Raw genomic sequence first — 19,692 nt, forward strand, 5'->3', positions numbered from 1 at the left:
CTAACACTGCGCCTCAGCCCAAAGCCAGCCTCACAGCCTGTCCTGAGCTGCCCTTTATGACAGCCTTGCTCACACCAGCTATTCAGTGAGGGTTATACTAGGCGACCATGAGGAAACACTGTACTTGACAAGTCTTCTGTGAGCTAATCAGGTCCATGACTTAACTGACCTCATCTCCTACCCTGCTTTCTCTCACTCTGCTCCAGCCATACTAGTCTCCTAGCTGTTCCTGAGTAAAGCAGGCACAACCCAGCCTCCGGGACTTTGCACTTGCTGTTGTTCCCTTTGTTTGGAATGCTCCTCCCTCCGACATTCACGGGCCTCATCCCCTCACCTTTTTCAAGTCCTTGCTACAATGTCACCTTCATGAAACCTTCCCTGACTACCCTCTTTAAAAATGCCCACCTGAAGCCCCATCATTTCAGGTTGTGCTACTCCCAATATCCAGAACTGAGTGAAGGGATGAGGAGTCTGTTTTTAAGTGGTTGGGTGAGGGACAGAGGTATGAGTGGCATCCTTAGGCACAAAGAGGCCACATTGGTGCTTTCAACTGTTTGGAGTGTTCAGCCAAGAAGACCAAGGGCAGACAGAGTATGCAGTCCTGTTGGGGACTGGGGTGAGCCTCCTATTTCCTACTCTAACCAATTAGCCACCCACAGCTGACTCTCTTCTCAAAGTTAAGAGGCCTCAGGTCAGACAGACCAGGTTGGGGGGGGGGCAGGGGAAAGAGACAGGAAGGACGGGGCAGGAAAGGGTCCTTTCCTCTACAGGTGTCCTCAGCTAAACACTCATAAGCCCTGTTGACCTAACAGTAATATAGCATGGCAGGGTGTTAGGAGATGGAGAAGGTAGAATTGGAATCCAGCTCAAATAAATTGGACCCAGGTACCTGTTCTCTATGGCCTCACCGGTGCCTCCGCTTCTTCCTAAGCAGGGAGGGAAGGAGGAAGAAGATGGCAATTCCCACATTTTCTCTGCCCAGAAAATAGGTAACTGGGGGTGGGGTGGGGTGGGGGTGGGGTTAGCTTTTGGGGTTACCATCTGAACCAGACAGCTCCAGGAAGTCCTTTCCTTCCCTGGAACCAGCAGGACATGCCATGTCCGAGTTAATAACTGTTTATTAGGATTCAAGGTTCTGAACAAGGTAGGAAGCAGTGGCAAGAGGGGTCAGGTAGGGGGATGAGGAGGGAATACCAGGCTTGGCTAGCTGGGCCACTGCCACAAGTCAAATGGGAGCCCTGGGCGGGAAGGGCTCTGGAGACCGGGGGGTGGGGGGGGGGGGGGCTTGGGGTCAGCGAATGGTGTAGCGGACATAGGGGACCTCGACATCCTCGCCGCTCTCGTCGTTGCAGCACAGCTCAAGCACCAGTGCCCGCACATGGCGGCCCAGCTTTCGCTTCGACACACGGCTTACGATCTCTGTCATCCTGGGGGCGGGGGAGCAGAGTGTCAGGGAGGCAGAAGGGAGAGAGAGGCAGGGCAGGCGGGGGGGCCAGGAGCTGAAGGGTGGTGAACAGGAGTGGGATAGCTGCAGGCTGAGGCTCTGCCACCGAACTCACGGTTGATCCAACCGTTCCTTGAGCTTGGCGGCTGGCATGAAGAAGGAATAGAGCATAGACACGCCCTGGGACAGCATGGTGATCTCCAATTTATGCTCTGTCTGGAGGAGGGAAGGGGGATGGGCGTGTCACAAAGGTGGGCAGGCCAGTCACATGCACGCTCCGCCTCTATGCGGGGTAAAGAGGGAGGGAGGGAGGGGTAAAGAGGGAGGGAGGGAGGGGTAAAGAGGGAGGGAGGGGCCTCACCTTGAAGTAGTCAAGGAACTGTTTGAGGGTCATCTCCTCGCCATTAGGCTGCAGCCCCTGTACCTCAAAGCGATCCCACAACGTCCATTCGCGGGTATAGTACTGTGGGACAAGAAGCAGACCAGTGTTATGGGGGCCCAGCCCCATCACTCTCCCCACTCCGCTCATGCAGAGACACGCTAAGCAAGATCACAAGCCCCTTTTGTCCAAAGCTCTCTTGTGGCTTCCGCCTCACCCTAAGCACTGAAACCTTAGGATAGCTGACAAGGCCCTACGTCAGTGTAGTCCTGCTCTCTACGCCTCCCCTCACTCACTCACGGTGCTCTAGCGACTTCTTTGTCAAACATGCCAGGCAGGCACACGGCTACCCTTCCAGAGACTGGTCCCTCTGTCTGAAATGCCCTCCTCCCAGAAGCCTGCATGGTCTGTCTCTTCACCTCCTTCAAGTTTGGACTCAAACTTCAGCTTTTCAGCAAGGTCCTCTGTGGCCATCTCACATTTAAAATCCCAAACCCAACCCCTTACCACCCGGTACTCTCAACTTCCTTAGCCTGCTCTTTTTTTTTGGGGGGGGGGGGGTTTGCTCAAGAAATACTTCAGTGAATTAATAAACGAAGCAAGTAAAAGAACTTAGCATAGTATGCACCTAATACATGCTTGTTGCTATTATTGTTCAGTTATTAACAATCTCCTATCAAATGTCCCATCTTTTCTGAGGGCTTCCACAGGCAGAATAAGACCAGTGCTTAGCACACAGAAGGTGCTCAAAAATATGAGTGGCTAAACCAGGGGCCCACAAAAGGAGCAGCTACACACTGACAAGAAACCCCCACCTGGCAAAAGCCTGTGAAGCCAACTAGAGCCAGCTCTAGAGAGAAACACCCCAACCACAAGCCCACCTCCCCTGACGCAGACCCTCACCTGGTGACGGGGTGCGGGAAGGGGTTCAGAGAAGGCGAAGAAAGGCAGGGCCAAGTTGAGGAAACCATTCTTATAGGAGTCAAGCCTTCGGTGCCCCTGAACCACCTTGTACAGCTCCAGGCACACGAGGCCAACCACAGCTGCTGTGGTTGTGGCGATGGCTGGGATGATTTTCCCTGCAATCAGCTTGCTCTGGGAGGCAGGAGACACCGAGGAAGGTTGTAGTTAAGGAGGAGGCGGTGCCCAGTCTACAGAAGGGATGGAATGCAAGGAACGCAAGCCTGGGAGCGGGTGACGCAGCAGGTGTAGATCCCCTCACCTTGTGCCGGTCTGCAGCGGGAATGTCATAGTTCTCTGCCCGGAGGTTGGACGCAGCCACAATGAAATCGATATGGAAGTTGGTGTCATCATCCTTTTATGGGCAGGGGGAGTACAGAAAGATAATGAAGATCAGAAGAGGAAGAGGATTCCTGGCCTTTGGGGACACTGCAGTTACCTGCTGGGCTCTCTCGGATCACAAAGGCATGGCTGGGAACACTTATTTGTTCAGGGCCGCATGGAAAGCCTGTGATCTAATCCCTACAAAGGCCTGGGGCCGCCTCCAGATCCCCAGAGATCTGTCCTGCCCAGCCATGTGTGCTTAGCCCACACCCTTGCCTGCCCAGGGTCCCCACACAGCACCTTCTCAAAGTCGATGGGGTACATCTTGAACCCAGGGAGCTTTTCTGGACTAGGCAGTGTGGCCTTGAGCTCCTCTAGACGGCTGTCATCTGCAGGAAGAGAGAAGACACAGTAGCTCCTTAGATCCCAAGCCAGAGTCCGAGATGAAAACAGGAGCCCAGGTTGGGGCAAAAGGTATTCACATAGATAACGGATTGGAAAAGGAAAGCCATCCTGGAGGAGAGGTAAGGGGGAGGGTAAAGCAAGGCAACGGAGCACAAACCTGAAGACAGGAAGGGGGGGGGATATCAAGATCTCTAGAGATACTATGGAACTTAAACGATGTCACAAGAAAGTGGAGATCCAGGTGAGAGCTGGAGATCTTAGCAGGGGTGGGCAAACTTTTTGACTCGAGGGCCACAATGGGTTCTTAAACTGGACCAGAGGGCCGGAACAAAAACATGGATGGAGTGTTTGTGTGAACTAATATAAATTCAAAGTAAAGGAGTGGAGGGGAGAGCAAGAGAACCGGATAGAACAGCCGGATCCGGCCCGCGGGCCGTAGTTTGTAGTTTGCCCACGGCTGGCTTAGACTCTACTCTAAGGGGTGGGCAAACTTTTTGACTCGAGGGCCACAATGGGTTCTTAAACTGGACCGGAGGGCCGGAACAAAAGCATGGATGGAGTGTTTGTGTGAACTAATATAAATTCAAAGGAAAGGAGCGGAGGGGAGAGCAAGAGAACCCTCCGCTCTTTCGGCTCCGCGGGCCGGATAGAACAGCCGAACGGGCCGGATCCGGCCCGCGGGCCGTAGTTTGCTCACGGCTGTCTTAGGGAGAATGTACAGAGAGGTGGGGAGACATGGAGGAAGAGATGGGGGAGGGGGAATGCAGTAGATACACGGGGAGGAAGTTGGGGGGAAATAGGCAGACATGGATGTAGAGGAATTATATGGAGGGGGAGAAAGAAGCCACGAAAAGGGGAGAATAGCGGCATGTAAGAGGTTGAGACAGGTGGGAGGTTTTATATACGTTTTACAAATACCCCACATACATACAAGAAGAGGGAGTATATGGATGAAAATAAATGAAAGAAGAGAAGATAGGAAAAGATATACAGAGAGGAACAGGTGGGGGTACATATTTGGAAAGGAAGATGGGAGATGGCGAGAGACAGGAGAAGACATGGAGAGGGGGAGATGGAAGGAAAATGCAGGGGGGGATAGCATAGCTACTGACACATTACCTCTGGAGAGAGACAGATGGAAGGGAAGGGTACATGGATAAATACATAGACCAAGGGTCAGCAAACTAAGGCCAAGGGTCAAAGACCATTGGTGGATATCATATCTCCACCCCGCCCCCCATGTAAAGATCAAGAGGAAACACTTTTTCTTTCAAGGCGGATAAGCTCAGAACAAGAGAAAAGAAACAGGTAGTTCTCCGGAGGGCTAGCGAGTGGTAAGGGAGAAGGAGTAAGGGAGAATCTGCCCTAACCAACCCTCTGCATTTCAGGAAGGGGGGCTCAAAGGAAGGTGTGGGGGAAGCCTCAGGCTTGGAGTCGCAGAGCAGAGCCAGGGGCAAAGGACTGGTGGGGGGGCGGAGCTGGGCAGGGGACGAGTAGGATGGTGACTCCTCGCCAAAAACCCTCACCAACAGAGGCACTGGCGCTCTGCAGCTCCTGGTCAGAGACGTGGATCTTGACGCCAGACTTGGGGGTGAACTCGGGGACCTGAACAGACTGTAAGAGTGTGGCCACAGCAGCTCGGTCCTGAGAGCCTGCCAGTCCGTAGGTCTGGGCAAACAGGTTAGCGGCAGCCATCACGTAGTCCAGATGCAGGGGCTAGGGGAAGGCAGGGCGCAGGAGGGGGAGCACATCAGCCCCCATCTGGGGAGTCTCTGCCGCCTCCTCACCCACCCACTGACCCTAGGAGACCCCGGGGAGGAGACTTACATTGTTGACATCAAAAGTGAGGGGGTGTGGACATCGTTTGGGTCCAGACCAGAAGGGAGCTCCTGAGCTTGTGAGCTAAGGGAGTAGAGATTTTTGAGGAGCAGGACTGAGAGTGGAGGCCTCTCTGAAATCCTAACTCCTCACCTTGGCCCTGGATGGGCCCTGACTCAGTACAGCTTGGCACGCACAGGGGGCTGGAGTCAATCATCAAAGACCCAAACGGCAGGGTCCTGCAGATGGAAGTTCCAATGCCAGGCTGAAGCAGGGACCTCGTGGAAAAAACTACCACCAATTCCTGGGCATTTGCTTTGTGCAAGACACACAGGCATTCAATTAACTTTTATGGATTGCCAAACACTGTGGAAAAGTAATATTAGTCAATACCAGTAAGTCCTTACAAAAATCCCCACGAAGTAGGTGCTATTATCTCTACTTCACTGAGGAGAGAACTGAGATGCGAGGTGGTCATGTGACTTGCCCAAGTGCAAATGGAGCTGGGGTTTGAATGCACACGGATTCCTGTGATCTCAAGTCCAAAATGTCTCCCCCATAATCCCTAGAGGCCTGAAAGTTGGTATGACTCAGCCCACAGCACAAGTCTCCTGCTCAAAGGAAAGGGAACAGCAAAAAAAACAAGCTCCCCATGCTTTGGGCCACCTGCCACAGTTGGACTAATGACCGGGAGGAGCCACATGGTTAGGGGGTGCCCACAGCAGGTTCTTATTTCAGGTTTTGCCAAATAGACCTGGCAAGTGGGCATTACCTGGTCAGGAGGGAAGTTGTGCAGCAGCTGCCGGATGTTGTTAGAGTACTGGGTGTGCCAGTGGTGGCAGGCCCAAGTCACACAGTCGGCCCAGGTCTGTGGCCGCTGCAGCAACAGGCTGCGCTGCAAGGCCTCCAGCACCTCCAAGGGTTGGGTGCCCGCCAGCCGCAGGGTCCGCTCCACAAACTTGGGGTCTCTATCAGGAATTGGAGTGGTCAAAGGGGCAGGATTACATAGCGGCCCTAGGAGTGGGCTCCAGGGCAACCCCACTTTCTCCTCGGAAAGCTAGTTCTGACCCGCAGTGGTATGAAGCCCAAGCATTCACTAGTCCACGTGACGTTTCCCTGGTGCTGGGTGATACTGAGGAAAGCAGACAGGATGCCTTGGCTGGTAGGCAGGGGAAGGAGCAAGGGGGCACTTGATACTTACGTGAGGTACTGGTTGACGTTTTCTGCTGGCTGCTTGAAGAGGCCTTCAAACTCATCTCGAGCCCACTGCAGACAGAGCAAACGAATGACTTGGGGGCAGTGGCCGACAAATTCGGTTTCCAGAGACATTATAGAGAGACCATCAGCGAATAAATCAAATACGAAGAACACTGCTCTGGGAGAAGGAAAGCCCCTCAAACACTGCTCCTAAACTTCCCCACTCCCCCACCCCCTAGCGCCTCAACTTAGAAACAAATGAACCTGACCCTGGCAGTGGTTACAATAGTGAATGTAACCACTTACAAAAGAAAAAAAGTATCCCTAAGCTTCCTGTACCTTACTTGATGTTATGTTTCAATTTAAGAAAAATGTCAAGGTTGAGACTTTGTATGCGGAAACACATCCCCCCTTTGCAGAAGCACACTGAAGTATCAGGGAGTGCAGTGTTGTGATGTCCATGACTGACTTCAGCACAAAGGAAAAAAAACCACATAAATCTAAGTAGAAAATGTGACAAAACAGGAACAACTGTTAAATCTAGGTGACAAGTGGTATTTGAGTTCACCATACTACTCTTTATACTTGTTTACATGTTGAAAAGAATTCTAAGATAAAAGTTAAAAAAAAAAACCAAAAAAAAAAACCAACCATGCTAAAAATCTAGGCTGCTGGATAAGAAGTGAAGGACGAAGGTTTGGAGAAAAAGCACATCTTGTACTTAGGCTTGCAACACCTAAAGGCCAGGGCCCTGGATGCTGAGAGGCAGGGTGCTGACACCCTTCCCTCACCCCTTAGCTCAGGCATCCTTAAACGACGGCCCGCGGGCCACATGCGGCCCGCCGAGGACATTGATCCGGCCCGCCGGGTGCCGCTGCCTGTCCGGCTTAGCAGCCGACTCGTCCCGGGCCCGCAGTGCGCATAGGAATTTGTTCATAGTTTTTTGTTTTTTTTTAAACTATAGTCCGGCCCTCCAATGGTCTGAGGGACAGTGAACTGGCCCCCTGTTTAAAAAGTCTGAGGACCCCTGCTAGCTGATCACCTGCAGGGTGTGCTCGATGGCGTTGGGGAAGTTCTTCAGGGTGCAGATGGGGATGGACTTCTCAGGCGGGTCCTGGCTAGAGCTGTACGACTCTGTCAGGAAGGGGATCACCACCTGCACATTGCCCTTGGTGCCCAATGTGCCCGACTCCAGCAGTGGCTTCCGGTAGTACACACAACGGCGGTCCATGTACATACCTGGGGGTGGGAGGGAGGGACATTAGGAGAGGACAGAAAGACAGGCACCCCCGACACACACACACACACACACACACACACACACACACACCTGCCCTTGACCTCCTCACCCGCCTCCAAACTTACGGGCATCCACATTGTCCAGGGCATTGGCCACCCCATCCAGGTTTTGAAAGAAATCGTCGTCATAGATGCGCTCCGTGTCAGGGCCCACACGGTTCTGGTGGCTTGTCACCCGGATGTGCGGATTCATCTGGCGCACAGCCGCAGCAGCGGTGTCAGACTTTAACTTCTGGCGGGGGTGAGGGTGGGAATGGGGAAACAGAACTCAGTTATTCGTGCATCACCAAACCAACCTCAGGAGGCTCCCTGGCTTAGCAGGAAACAGTCCATGACGTTGCCACATGGCTGGGGCTGTGACGAATGTGGCAGGGACTCAGTGGACAGGGAAGCGGTGTCCAGACACCGTCTGGAGACAACGGGCGACCCATCTGGTCTTTTGCCTACACAACATCTATTATTCTTTCAGGCAACAGCACCCAGGGTTGGGGTACATCCCCCCAAATAAAACAGGACGTAAGCACGCAGATAAGCAGGATGCTCTCCAAGCCTCAAGTCAGGTCCTGTCCCTCCTCTGCTCATAACTATACCCCAGCACCCACCTCCACCGAGGGTCAAAGGAGCTGACCCACTTCCTCTGCGACCCTCCCACTCTGGATCATGGTCTGGGCACTATTCTACTCCCTCACATCCTTCGAGTCTGCAGCCCCTTCTTTTATATATATATATATATATATATATATATATATATATATTTTATTGATTTTTTACAGAGAGGAAGGGAGAGGGATAGAGAGTTAGAAACATCGATGAGAGAGAAACATTGATCAGCTGCCTCTTGCACACCTCCTACTGGGGATGTGCCCGCAACCAAGTTACGTGCCCTTGACCGGAATCAAACCTGGGACCCTTCAGTCCGCAGGCGGATGCTCTATCCACTGAGCCACACCGGTTTTGGCGAGTCTGCAGCCCCTTCTTCAACCACTGTGATCAAAACTGCAAACCCACCTTTTGCTATTGTCTTTTTTTTTTCTTTTTTTAAAATATATTTTATTGATTTTTTACAGAGAGGAAGGAAGAAGGATAGTCAGAAACATTGATGAGAGAGACACATCGATCAGCTGCCTCTTGCACACCTCCTACTGGGGATGTGCCCGCAACCAAGTTACGTGCCCTTGACCGGAATCGAACCTGGGACCTTTCAGTCCGCAGGCCGACGCTCTATCCACTGAGCCAAACCGGTTTTGGCTTTTGCTATTGTCTTTGCACAGCATTTATCACGGACTGTAAAGGACGCTGTCCCCCACAGAAGGCTTCCCAGCTAGATCCCTGTAGAACCCACCCAGCTCCCACGTGTGTAGAGAAGAGTGAGCCTAGCAGGCGGAAGGCACTCCCCGAGGAAAGGCCTGCTTGGAAGGCTGGCCCTTGGCTGGCGTCCGGGAACTTGGATTTGGGGCGGGTTCCCACCATTCCTGATAAGGAGGCTCTGTGTGCCTAGACTACTTAGGCAAACAATGTGGTTTGTGCCCAACACCTGCTTTCCTTCTGGAAGTCTGCAACTTGGGTAGGTGCCCAGCAGAGGGTGCCTGTGTGACCAGCCCACAGTGAAAACCCTGGGTGCCGAGTCTCTGAGAAGCTTCTCTGGTTGACAACATTTCACATGTTGCAACGGGCTCCTGGGGGGAATTAAGCGTGTCCTGTGCGACTCCACTGGGAAAGGAGACTTCGCCCCAGTGCCCTTTCCCTTTGCTGATGTTACTCTGTGTTCTTTGGTGGAAGAACTCATAGCTGTGACTACGCCTGACTGTATGCTGAGTCCTGTGAGTTCTCTCCGTGAGTCACTGAACTTGGGGGTAGTTTGGAGGACCCCCACCCAACAAACTGTCCCAACAGCACTGATAAGGGGTCAAGGAAAAAAAAAAAAAAACAGATGAAAAATTGTAGATTCAATGAAGGGTACTCAAATCAATGTTGGTTGAATGAGTGACAGAGAGAAACTAAAGGAAAGAAAAAGGCAGAAAGGCCTCCTTTCCAGAAAGAATGGGAACGAAGAACAGGAGGAACGTGAAATGAAAAAGCACCTGCCCCCCACCCCCAACTTACCGTGACATCCCAGGGCCGGAACAGAAATTGTCTGTTCAGATTTGACTTCTCAATGGTGTCCATGTCTGTGACGACAATTTCTCCGCCCTCCCCACAGCCCAACCCAATCATGGTGAAGTTCTTAAGCAGCTCACAGCCAATGGCTCCAGCACCCACCTAGGAAGCAGCCAAGAGACAGAGCTTGGTTAATGCAGGTTAGCTTAGGGTTGCCCGTCACTCCTCACTCCCCCTGAAGACAGTAGGAGCCTGGATGAGGGTCTAGTGCAGGGGTGGGCAAACTTTTTGACTCGAGGGCCACAATGGGTTCTCAAACTGGACCGGAGGGCCGGAACAAAAGCATGGATGGAGTGTTTGTGTGAACTAATATAAATTCAAAGTAAAGGAGAGGAGGGGAGAGCAAGAGAACCCTCCGCTCTTTCAGCTCCGCGGGCCAGATAGAACAGCCGAACGGGCCGGATCTGGCCCGCGGGCCGTAGTTTGCCCACGGCTGGTCTAGTGCCACATACTTAAGTCCCAGGGCTGTAAGAAATAACCAGCCAGTCATGTGAGGGAGGCAGCACCAGAGGGGGGTTAACAGAAGGCTGCACAAGGCTTTCCCTCAAGATAGGTAACAGCAAAAGGCATGTGATAGAGGCATAAGAACCAAAAGACCCTCCCTCAGGAGGCAGGAGACCCCTGAAGAGATGGCCACAGGCCAGGAAGAGGTGAAGGGAGAAGGTGTCCAGGGGGATCACTCACAAGGAAGTACTTCTGTTTGCTCAGTTTCTCTTGCATGTCTGAGCCAAATACAGCCACCTGCCCATCATAACGGTTCTGGCGCTGAGGAATGAGAAGGGAAGAGGGTCAAAGAGGGGCCTTACTAGAAATGCTCCCCAGTGGTGCCTTCCCCATGGGCCACACTCACATACCGGGAGGCACTTGTCCTCTGTGAGGGCTCCTTTGTCCTCAGGGAGACACTCCAGGGCATCAAAGTACAGCCACTGCATGATGGGCATAAACTTCCCAGAGCAGGCCTGGAAATCGGGGAAGAGAGGGAAAGTGGTCAGGGTTAATGGGGGCAAAACATAGAATAGCAAGTGATGGAGTCAGGGGGGTGCCTGGCCTATCCCCAGCCCTGCCATTCTCCACCTATGCTGACCTTCATGACCTCTTGGGCAGCCAGGCCCCCAATGAAGGCATTGATGGGTGCCAGGTCGCCAGCAGCCACATATGCCAGCTTCCGGATGAGGTCCTCGTCCAGACTCTCCTGCTGCACTGCTGGCAGGGCTCGAGCATTCACGGACTGCGCTAAAGCCACCAGCTCTGTGGCATCCTCCTGGTGGGGCAGAACGAACCAAGAACGCACCCTCTCAGACCACGGTGGGTAAGGGTGGCGAGGCAGAGAGACATGGTGGGCCTTCAGTGCCAAGGTCACCTGCCCTGGCTCACCTACCCACCTCATTGTGGGGCCGAGGGGGCTGGCCGTGCTGAGCACAGAACTGGTGAAGGGCCTGGAAGCCAATATGCAGCTGAGCAGGGCGGGAAAACTTGGCGAAGTCCGTCATCACGAAGTCGGGCTCTACCAGGGAGGCCAGCAAAGATTTCTGTGGGAGTCAGGACATCAGAACCAGAAGAGAGGAACGGAGAACCTGGAAATGCCCAGAACCACCCCTACAGCCCCTGACCCTCCACACTCACAAAGCTGATCTTCTTAGGTACTTTGACCTGACTGACGATACCGCCACGGATATAGTCAGAGAAGTTGGAGGTGTCACAGATACTAAAGGTATAAGGACCTATGGGAGATGGGGAAGCGGTCAGGCTGCCTACCTTCCCGAAAAGCCACAACACCCACAAGCTAAGGAAAAATCCACTCATGGCCTAGCTCAGACATCAGGAACCAGCTCTCCTCCACCCCAGGTCCCACTTGGACATCAGAACCATCTCCCTTCTGCCCTAGATCCAGCTCTGAGCCCAAGAGACCCCGTGTCCCTGACCCCAAGTCTACACTGGGAGACATTCCCTTCTCCCTGTCCAAATCAGCTCAGACACGAGGGGATCCTTTGATCTGCTGTTCAAGTACCAGAGATCTTCCCCCCTCAGCATAAATACCAGGGACCTATTCTCCTGGGATCAGCTAGACATAAGCTAGCATCTCTCCCCCATGCCCACCAGCTGTGCTGGGACCCCTAGGGACTGTTTCTGGTTCAACTCAGCCACTCAGACTGTTTCTCATTCAATTCCTCTCGCTCAGAGCCCAGGGACACACCTCCTATCTTCCAATTCCCCATCGGCCCGAGCTTACCCAGGACTTTGATCTCCATGGGCTGACTTCCGTTGAGTTCAACCATGCCCTGTACTTCTGAAAAGGAGACAAAGTCGCCACTCTCAAACCCGTGCCGGGCCTCATCCAGGCAGGTAACCACACCAGGGTTGTCCTGGTTAAAGGAAGAATGAGTCTTCAGAGGCACACTTAGGGTAACAGGAGCAGACAAGAAGGCCTCCTGCCGCTGCCCACCTGCCTGCCAGGACCCCTGAGGCTGGTCTCCTCACCTTGGTGATCATAGAAACCATAGCACTGAGTGGCTGTTCCCCATTGGAATCAGTGAGGATCATTTCCTCTCCAAAGTCACAGAAGAGTTGCCTGTAGAGGGGGCAAACAGGGCTGATGCCTGAGTTCCATGGTGAGAGGGACCCCATATTGTCCCTCAAGATGCTGCAAATACTTGCTGAGCAAACTCAGCCCATCCCTGCTGGGAATCGGACGGTGTTCTTGCCACATGGGGAGGTGAACACACAGCATCTAAAACCCGGGTAGCTGCCCTGGCCGGTATGGCTCAGTGGATATAGAGCGTCGGCCTGGGGACCAAAGGGATGCGGTTCAATTCCAGTCAAGGGCATGTACCTTGGGTTGCAGGCTCCTCCCTGGCCCAGGCCCTTGGTCAGGGCACGTTCAGAAGGCAACCAATTGCCGAAACCGGTTTGGCTCAGTGGATGGAGCGTCGGCCTGCGGACTGAAGGGTCCCGGGTTCGATTCCGGTCAAGGGCATGTACCTTGGTTGCGGGCACATCCCCAGTAGGGGGTGTGCAGGAGGCAGCTGATCGATGTTTCTCTCTCATCGATGTTTCTAACTCTCTATCCCTCTTCCTTCCTCTCTGTAAAAAATCAATTAAAAAAAAAAAAAAAAAAAAAAAGAAGGCAACCAATTGATGTGTTTCTCTCACATCGATGTTTCTCTGTCTTTCCCTCTCTCTAAAAATCAATGGGAAAATATCCTCGGGTGAGGATATAAATACATAAATAAAACCTGGGTAGCTGAGGGCAGTGAGAGCTTGGGGGTCTTGACCTGGGCCTGGTAGGGTTTGGGGGAAAAGGGTGGGGACACTCACCCAAACAGGCCTCGTGTGTCTGCCACCACCAGCTTGATGCCACGACTATGACAGAACTCACCCACCAGCAGCTGGTCTTCCAGGGGGCTGTTGGTGAGGACCACCACCTGTGGACAGGCAGAGAGGCGGAGGCTCAACGGAGGGAGTAATTGAGGAAGGTTGGTGGGAGGGGTCAGGGAGAGCTTGGAAGGCTTTGCGGGTTCAACTCTTTCACAGATACAGAGTATCTACTATGTATCAGACTTAAAGCCGGTGAAAAGGTGAAACGCAAGTTAAGGGGAATCGGATCCCTAGAACACACCAGGCAAGGTAAAGAGGCAGCTGGGAAGACAAGAGTCTGGAGAACATCTGACTCATTCATTTGCCAACACCCACTGCTGCCTGCCTACAACCCTGCCATGCCCTGTGAGTCGCAGAAGAGGTAAAACTGTCCCAGCCAAAGTCTGAGCTCACTCCTACCACACCCACTTGCTCCCAATTCTCAAGACAATGCCTACTCAGCCACAATCCTTGGGACTTTGCTCTCTGCCTGAATGAGCACCCTTCCCCACCAGGGTGAGCTCCTACCCCTATACCTCAGGGTTCCATGGCAGTGCGTCCTGGCTGCTGGGACACCCCAGGGCAGTCTCAGCTCCCCAGGTTCCTCTTTCCGGCCCGAGTTTTTATTAAACAAACAACCAGGTGGACCTTATCATGTGCCAGCTGCCATGCTAAGTGTTTAGCCCTCACAAAAACTCTATGAGGTTGGTTTCCTACCACACCTGAGTCTACAAACAGGAAAAAGTAAGGCACAGATTGACCTGCCTGAGGTCATACTAATAGAAGCAGAGATTCACGCCAAGGCAGTCTGGCTCCAGTAGGTGCTCTGTCCACATGGCGCACCCCCCCCACCCCGCCACTCCCCAAAAGGCAGGTCTAGGATCTAAATCCTGCCTGCATCCCCGAGATGCACCGCCAGCATGAAACCTGGCACGTGGCCAGTCCAGTAAAAACATCGGACAAATGAACACACCAGAGATGGGCTCTGAGAGAATTGGGCAGGAGGCTGGGCTGTGCCTGAGGTACCTGAAAGCCACTAAGGAAGTCCTCAACGAGGGGGCCAGTGTAGGCACTGACAGGCACGTAGCTGTTGAGCTCAGCGAGGCGGGGCTGGGAGACCTCAGCCCGGTTTTTACCAATGTCCTCCTCCCGCAGGTAGAACTGCAAAGCAGAGTGGGGGATGAAGTGAAGTGGCTACGGAGCCTGGCGGGGGGGCTGGTGCCTTGGCAGGGCAGGAAGGGGTCAGGAAAAGGTACCTGGGAGGAGAGGTCAGCCCATTGGGCAGTGCCTTGGTCATGGAGGGTGACAGCCTTGACCCCACCAAGGATGATGTTTTTGGCAATCTCCACGCCCAGACCCCGAAGGCCTGATACCAGTACGCTGGATGTCTGCAGCCGTTTCATTGCATCATGGCCCAACACGTATCTGCCAGGTTAGGGGGGGCAAGCAGGGTCAGGGCCTGGCCCTCCTGACCACATCCTCTCAGAGCCCCACCCCCACCGCTCCATCCAACCTAGGCCCCACTTACAGTTGCCGGGAGTAAAGGCCCTCATCTATGTCTGTTTCATTGCCGTTCTTTGCCATTCCCTAGGGATAGAGGGCAAGAACAGGGTCAAGGATGCACGAAGGTGTAGGGTATGGGCAGTGATACAAAGTATATTCCCCCCCCCACCACCCCACCTGCCAGTTCCAGGAAGAAGACACTCACGTTGGTTGGCACTGAGGACACTTCAGACAACACAGAGTGGGCAGAGGAACAGTTAGAACCCGGCTTTGGATCAGGCCCGGACACGCGACGTTTCTTGGACAGCGGCGAGCTGGACATCTGGATGGAAAAAGGAGGGTCAGGTGGGCCTGATGAACATGTATGTTTCTGTTGATTAGTGGCGACTGTGGGGGAAGGGAAGACTTAAGGGCTAGTATCTCCAGTTTACAAGAGGAGACAGGAACAGAGAGGTGAGGCAATTTGTCCAGGGTCACACAGCTATCAGAGCTAAGATCTGAACTCAGGTGGTCTGGCTTGCAATCCATGCTGCTGACCACCAGGCCACTGGCCTTTCTCCCCAGCCCAGCATAATGAGGGAGACACCACTCCTGCAGGGTGAAAGGAGTAACAAGAATGTGCTTGTGGGGGAAGTCAGAGGAGGGATGGAGATTCAGGTCAGCCTGCCACTCCTTATCAGATCGCATTTAACCTCTATGAGCTCGGTCCCCTCACCTGTAAAATCGGGTTGATAATACCACTTACCTACCCCATGGAGTTGTTGAGAAAGAACACAGACCATAGAGCAGGGGTGGGCAAACTTTTTGACTCGAGGGCCACAATGGGTTCTTAAACTGGACCGGAGGGCCGGAACAAAAGCATGGATGGAGTGTTTGTGTGAACTAATATAAATTCAAAGTAAAGGAGCGGACGGGAGAGCAAGAGAACCCTCCGTTCTTTCGGCTCCGCGGGCCGGATAGAACATAGTTTGCCCACGGCTGCCCTAGAGCCTGGCCCAGAGCAGGTGGGCAAGAATGAGCAGCCATTCTCCTCTCCCTTAACCCTGGCGACAGGGGTGTGGGAGGGAAACACGGCTTGGACACCCATCAATCAGGGTGGCGTGATGGCAGAGAACCCAGTTCCCAGAGGGGCTAAGAGAGGAGTTTTACAAAGCCCACCCCCTCCCCTTCCTCCCAGCACAGCTCTGGGAGATACCCAGGCCAGTAAGTTGGCAGGGAGAGAAGACACCCCCCCCAACCCCAGCCTTGTCTTCATAGAGTCCCTTAAGCAGGTTAACAAGGATAAGTGCTTATTAGAGCCCTCCCTGGGCTAATCATCATACTAAGTACTTTACACTTGGTTCTCAGAGCACCCTCCTGAGGTGGGAGTGCTACCAGTAACATTCCCTAACTCACACTGAAGGGGGAAAAAAAATCACATAGGGACTGGGGTTCCCACAAAGAATGGCCAAGCTGGACCCAGACCAAGATCTGCTATGCCCGAGCCCAGGCTGCCTCCCAGTGTGATTGGGCTGAGCGTCTTTGCCAGACAAATGGGAAAAACCTGAGGTTACAGGGCAAGTTAACTTGCCAAGTGTCACACGCTAGGTGCCAGAGACAGAACAATACAGACTGCTGTGGAAATGAAACCTAGGGGTGGGGCCGGTGACTGGATGCAGACGCCAGAGAATCATTTCCCCTCGCCTCTGAGGCTTCCTTAGGCCTCTGTTCTACACTGGGCCTTTCTGAACACACAATCACACCGAGTACCCCCGGCTGCACGTAGCATTCCATCTTGGCAGGTGCACAAGTTAGCGCTAAGCAAGATGACAGGAGCTCCCGGCTATCTACCCAGGACTTACTGCCTGTTAGTCAAAGAGTAAAGGGCTTTGTCTGATCCTAACAATACCCAAGGACCCGATAACCTTATGCCCACATCACAAAGAAAACAAAGGCCAATCACCTGCCTAGAGCTTGTGGAACTGTTTGCCAAATGCTTCCTGGGGGAATAGAATCAGGACCCAGCTCAGGGCCTAGGGCCCAGGGCTAAGGGATGAGGGGTGGGGGAGGAGACAGGCTAGGGCCCGAGTCAGCCAGCTCTATGACTAGGAATGCTAACAACCAACCAAGGTAGGAAGAGATGTGGTGAATTAGGGAGAAAAGGCAGATCATATTTTTCCATTTACTGACTCTCTGACCTGGGGATCTCATTTCCTCTGAGCCCCATTTTCTCCAAAAGTGGGGACAAATGGAAATATCCTCAAGGGGCTGCTGGGAAGGTTAAAAAAAATCAAGGTCTGTGGGCAGAACTCAGTGATCTGAGAACATAAGCAAGCTCCTCCCTTGGCACATGTAGTGGCCTGCATTTCTTAACTCCTTGCCTTGTCACTGGTTTGCTTAAATCAGAGATGATCGAGGGCCCGAGAGATCTTGAATATCTTCACCTTCTACCTCTGGACCCCTAATGCTAGCAGCAAGGGCCTGAGCAGGTTTTTGGTTCATTGTTCTAGAGTGCATTTCAATTGCAAAGGTTTGAAACAGGCCAGTCTCAAGGCAAACAGAAGGGGTCTGGGCATAAACCCCAGGGAGGAGCTAAAGATCCCCCCACCCCCAACACAAAATTGATACCCTTTCTCCCTCAACATATGCTCAGACCCCGATCAGGACGCAAACACTATCAACTGTTCAGCAAAGCTGAACTGGGGACTCAAGAGTTTCAGAACTTGCCTGAGGTCTCCAAACTGGTGATTTTGAAGCCTGCGCATTCTCTATCACTCAAACCAGAGAAGGTCTCAGGTAGGAGTCCTGGAGCGGGTTTGAGAGTGGGCAGGCACAGGGTCAGGTTATTAGGATGAACCTAGGGCACAGGATGCTGGGGCCTGTTAAGCCTCCTAGGAGGGATTAACTGAGAAGTCCCTAGGAACATAAAAGAGAGGAGTCAGGAGGCAATTGTCTGAGTGCAGGGAGGCTCCGAGGAAGGAGATGTGAGAAGCCCTGGGGCCAGGTGGGACGGGGCAGGCCAGGTGGGTGAGACTCAAATTATTGAAAAGAGAGCTTTTGGGAAGGGCCTAGAAATTACACTGGAGGTCCCCAGAGGCTACAAGAAGGTAGAAGGGAAGCTGCTCGAGTAATGCATGGGGGATTCTGGGGTCACAAGAGGCTGCAGGAAAATGCTGGGGTCTGGGGGGAGGGGTACTTTCCATCAGGAGGATGCAGGGGTCCTGAGGTTCTTTTGGGGGCAGGTGGCAGAGAGAAACCTTTGATAAAAAAATAAGGACTTGCAAAGACAAACAATAGGGGCTTTCAGGGGGAAGGGTGTCTTTGACATCTATGCCAGAGTCCCAGGAGGCTAGGAGGGTGGATGCTGAGGCCCAGGGTGGGGCTGGGAAGGGATTTCTACGGGAGCACGAAGGCCTTGTTTAGATCCCATCAATACAGGCTAGGGAATCACATCTTCTCTGAGGGGGTAGAGAGGCTAAGCTCAGATAGTTCGGGGCCTAAAAAGTTCAGTAAGCAGATATTGGCTAGGTTACCGTGTGGGGTTGGGTTTCTTTGACTGATTATGTGGGATCCTATGGAGGCTTAGAGAGCAGAGGCTGAGAAGCGGGCTTTCTACTCTGCTGGAGAACAACTGGGACTGCTGAGGGAAGGGACATCTGACGGTGATGTGGGGTCCTATGAAACTGAAAATGAAAGCGGAGGGCCTCGGACTGAAGATGGTGCAGACCTCGAAAGGTTCCAAGGGTAGATTCTGAAGCCTGACGGGAGGTTAAGGGATCTGGAAGAGAAGCTGGAATGCTGGTTTGCTTCTGAAGGCAGAGGTTGAGGTGAAGGGTGGGGTTTGAGAGGCAAATCTCCGGTGGAGGGGGGCTAGGAGCCAACAGGGTCTGCAAGGGCAGATGCTGGCATGGGGATCCCTGATGGATGATTACGCGTCTAAGCTGATCCTCTCCGGAGCCTGGTCCCCTGGGAGGCTCTGAGGGAAGATACTGGGGGTTAGGTGTACCCGATGGGGGCGACGCTGAGGCCCGCAAGGGGCTGTCTCTGAAGAGAACACTGGGATCGTGAAAAAGGAGGCATTCCTTTATAGAGATCGTTTCTAGGAGCGCGTTCTGGAAATTGAAAGGAGGCTCTAAAGGTAAATGCTGACGGGACCCTCGGAATAGAAGCGCCGGGCCCTGCGGGTTTCTGATGGAAGATGCTCGGGCCAGGGTGGGGTTGGGAGACCTGAGATGTGGAAGAGGGTCTCTGACATGAAGGCCAGGCCCAGCTGGTCTTTCAATAGGGTCTAGTCCGCTTGGAAGCTTCGAGGGCAGACTGTGCGTGCGCGGCGGGGTGTATGAAGGAAGATGCTAGAGAAGGATCTCAGAAACGAAAGCCAATGAATCCTTCTTCCCCAGGGTCTGGCCCCTCTTGGCAGCTTGCGAGGGCAAATAATGAGGATCTAGGGGTGTATGAAGGGAGATTCTAGAGAAGGTCTTTTATACTTGGCTGGTCCCTTACGGGAAATGTCGGCCCCGCCCCAAGATCTGTCCCCCTCCACCGATCCCCAGCATCCCAATCAGCACAGTCCACCCCAACATCGGCCGAGCCCAGCGCTGGCCGGCTCCCCTCCAATGCACCCCGAACCCCCTGCCAAGGTGCTGAGAACAGCCAGCCATTCGTTACCAATGCCGGTTCCCCGGGTCGCGCCGCCGCCAACTCCTCTAGGAGCCGAAACCGAGCTCGGCCGCCACCCTCCTTCTCTTCTTCCCCGCTGTCTGGGCCGCTAAGAGTCGCTGCCGCCTGAGCCGCCTTCTCCTCCCCCGGCTGTAGTGGCTGTGCTCGTCCCTGCCACCTCCTTTAACTCAGCAGCCGACACAAGATGGCGGCC

The 19,692-nt window shown here is 53.5% G+C and overlaps 1 protein-coding gene across 1 annotated transcript; it reads right to left on the reverse strand.

Annotated features, from left to right (window-relative positions):
• Positions 1–1,099: 1,099 nt before the first annotated feature.
• Positions 1,100–19,692, reverse strand: UBA1 (ubiquitin like modifier activating enzyme 1). The gene is made up of 26 exons (XM_080653559.1): positions 19,488–19,692; positions 15,046–15,162; positions 14,866–14,924; positions 14,594–14,762; positions 14,364–14,498; positions 13,299–13,405; positions 12,462–12,552; positions 12,214–12,346; positions 11,607–11,704; positions 11,366–11,512; positions 11,068–11,244; positions 10,838–10,942; positions 10,668–10,748; positions 9,930–10,085; positions 7,893–8,058; positions 7,570–7,766; positions 6,532–6,596; positions 6,103–6,298; positions 5,340–5,414; positions 5,039–5,228; positions 3,408–3,496; positions 3,046–3,138; positions 2,727–2,918; positions 1,806–1,907; positions 1,560–1,660; positions 1,100–1,427 (listed from the first exon to the last, which is right to left on the reverse strand). The coding sequence occupies exons 2-26, from the start codon at positions 15,160–15,162 to the stop codon at positions 1,292–1,294; spliced, it is 3,177 nt and encodes a 1,058-aa protein (XP_080509685.1). The 5' UTR covers positions 19,488–19,692; the 3' UTR covers positions 1,100–1,291.

This window comes from Plecotus auritus (assembly GCF_963455305.1).
Source record: "Plecotus auritus genome assembly, chromosome: X".
Lineage (NCBI taxonomy): Eukaryota > Metazoa > Chordata > Mammalia > Chiroptera > Vespertilionidae > Plecotus > Plecotus auritus.

Coding starts and splice junctions, on each gene's coding strand:
- UBA1 (XM_080653559.1), bottom strand. CDS start 15,162: ATGTCCAGCTCGCCGCTGTCCAAGAAACGTCGCGTGTCCGGGCCTGAT. Junction 14,763..14,865: donor GGCCTTTACTCCCGGCAACT/GTAAGTGGGGCC, acceptor CTAACCTGGCAG/ATACGTGTTGGGCCATGATG. Junction 12,347..12,461: donor TGGTTTCTATGATCACCAAG/GTGAGGAGACCA, acceptor TCCTTTAACCAG/GACAACCCTGGTGTGGTTAC.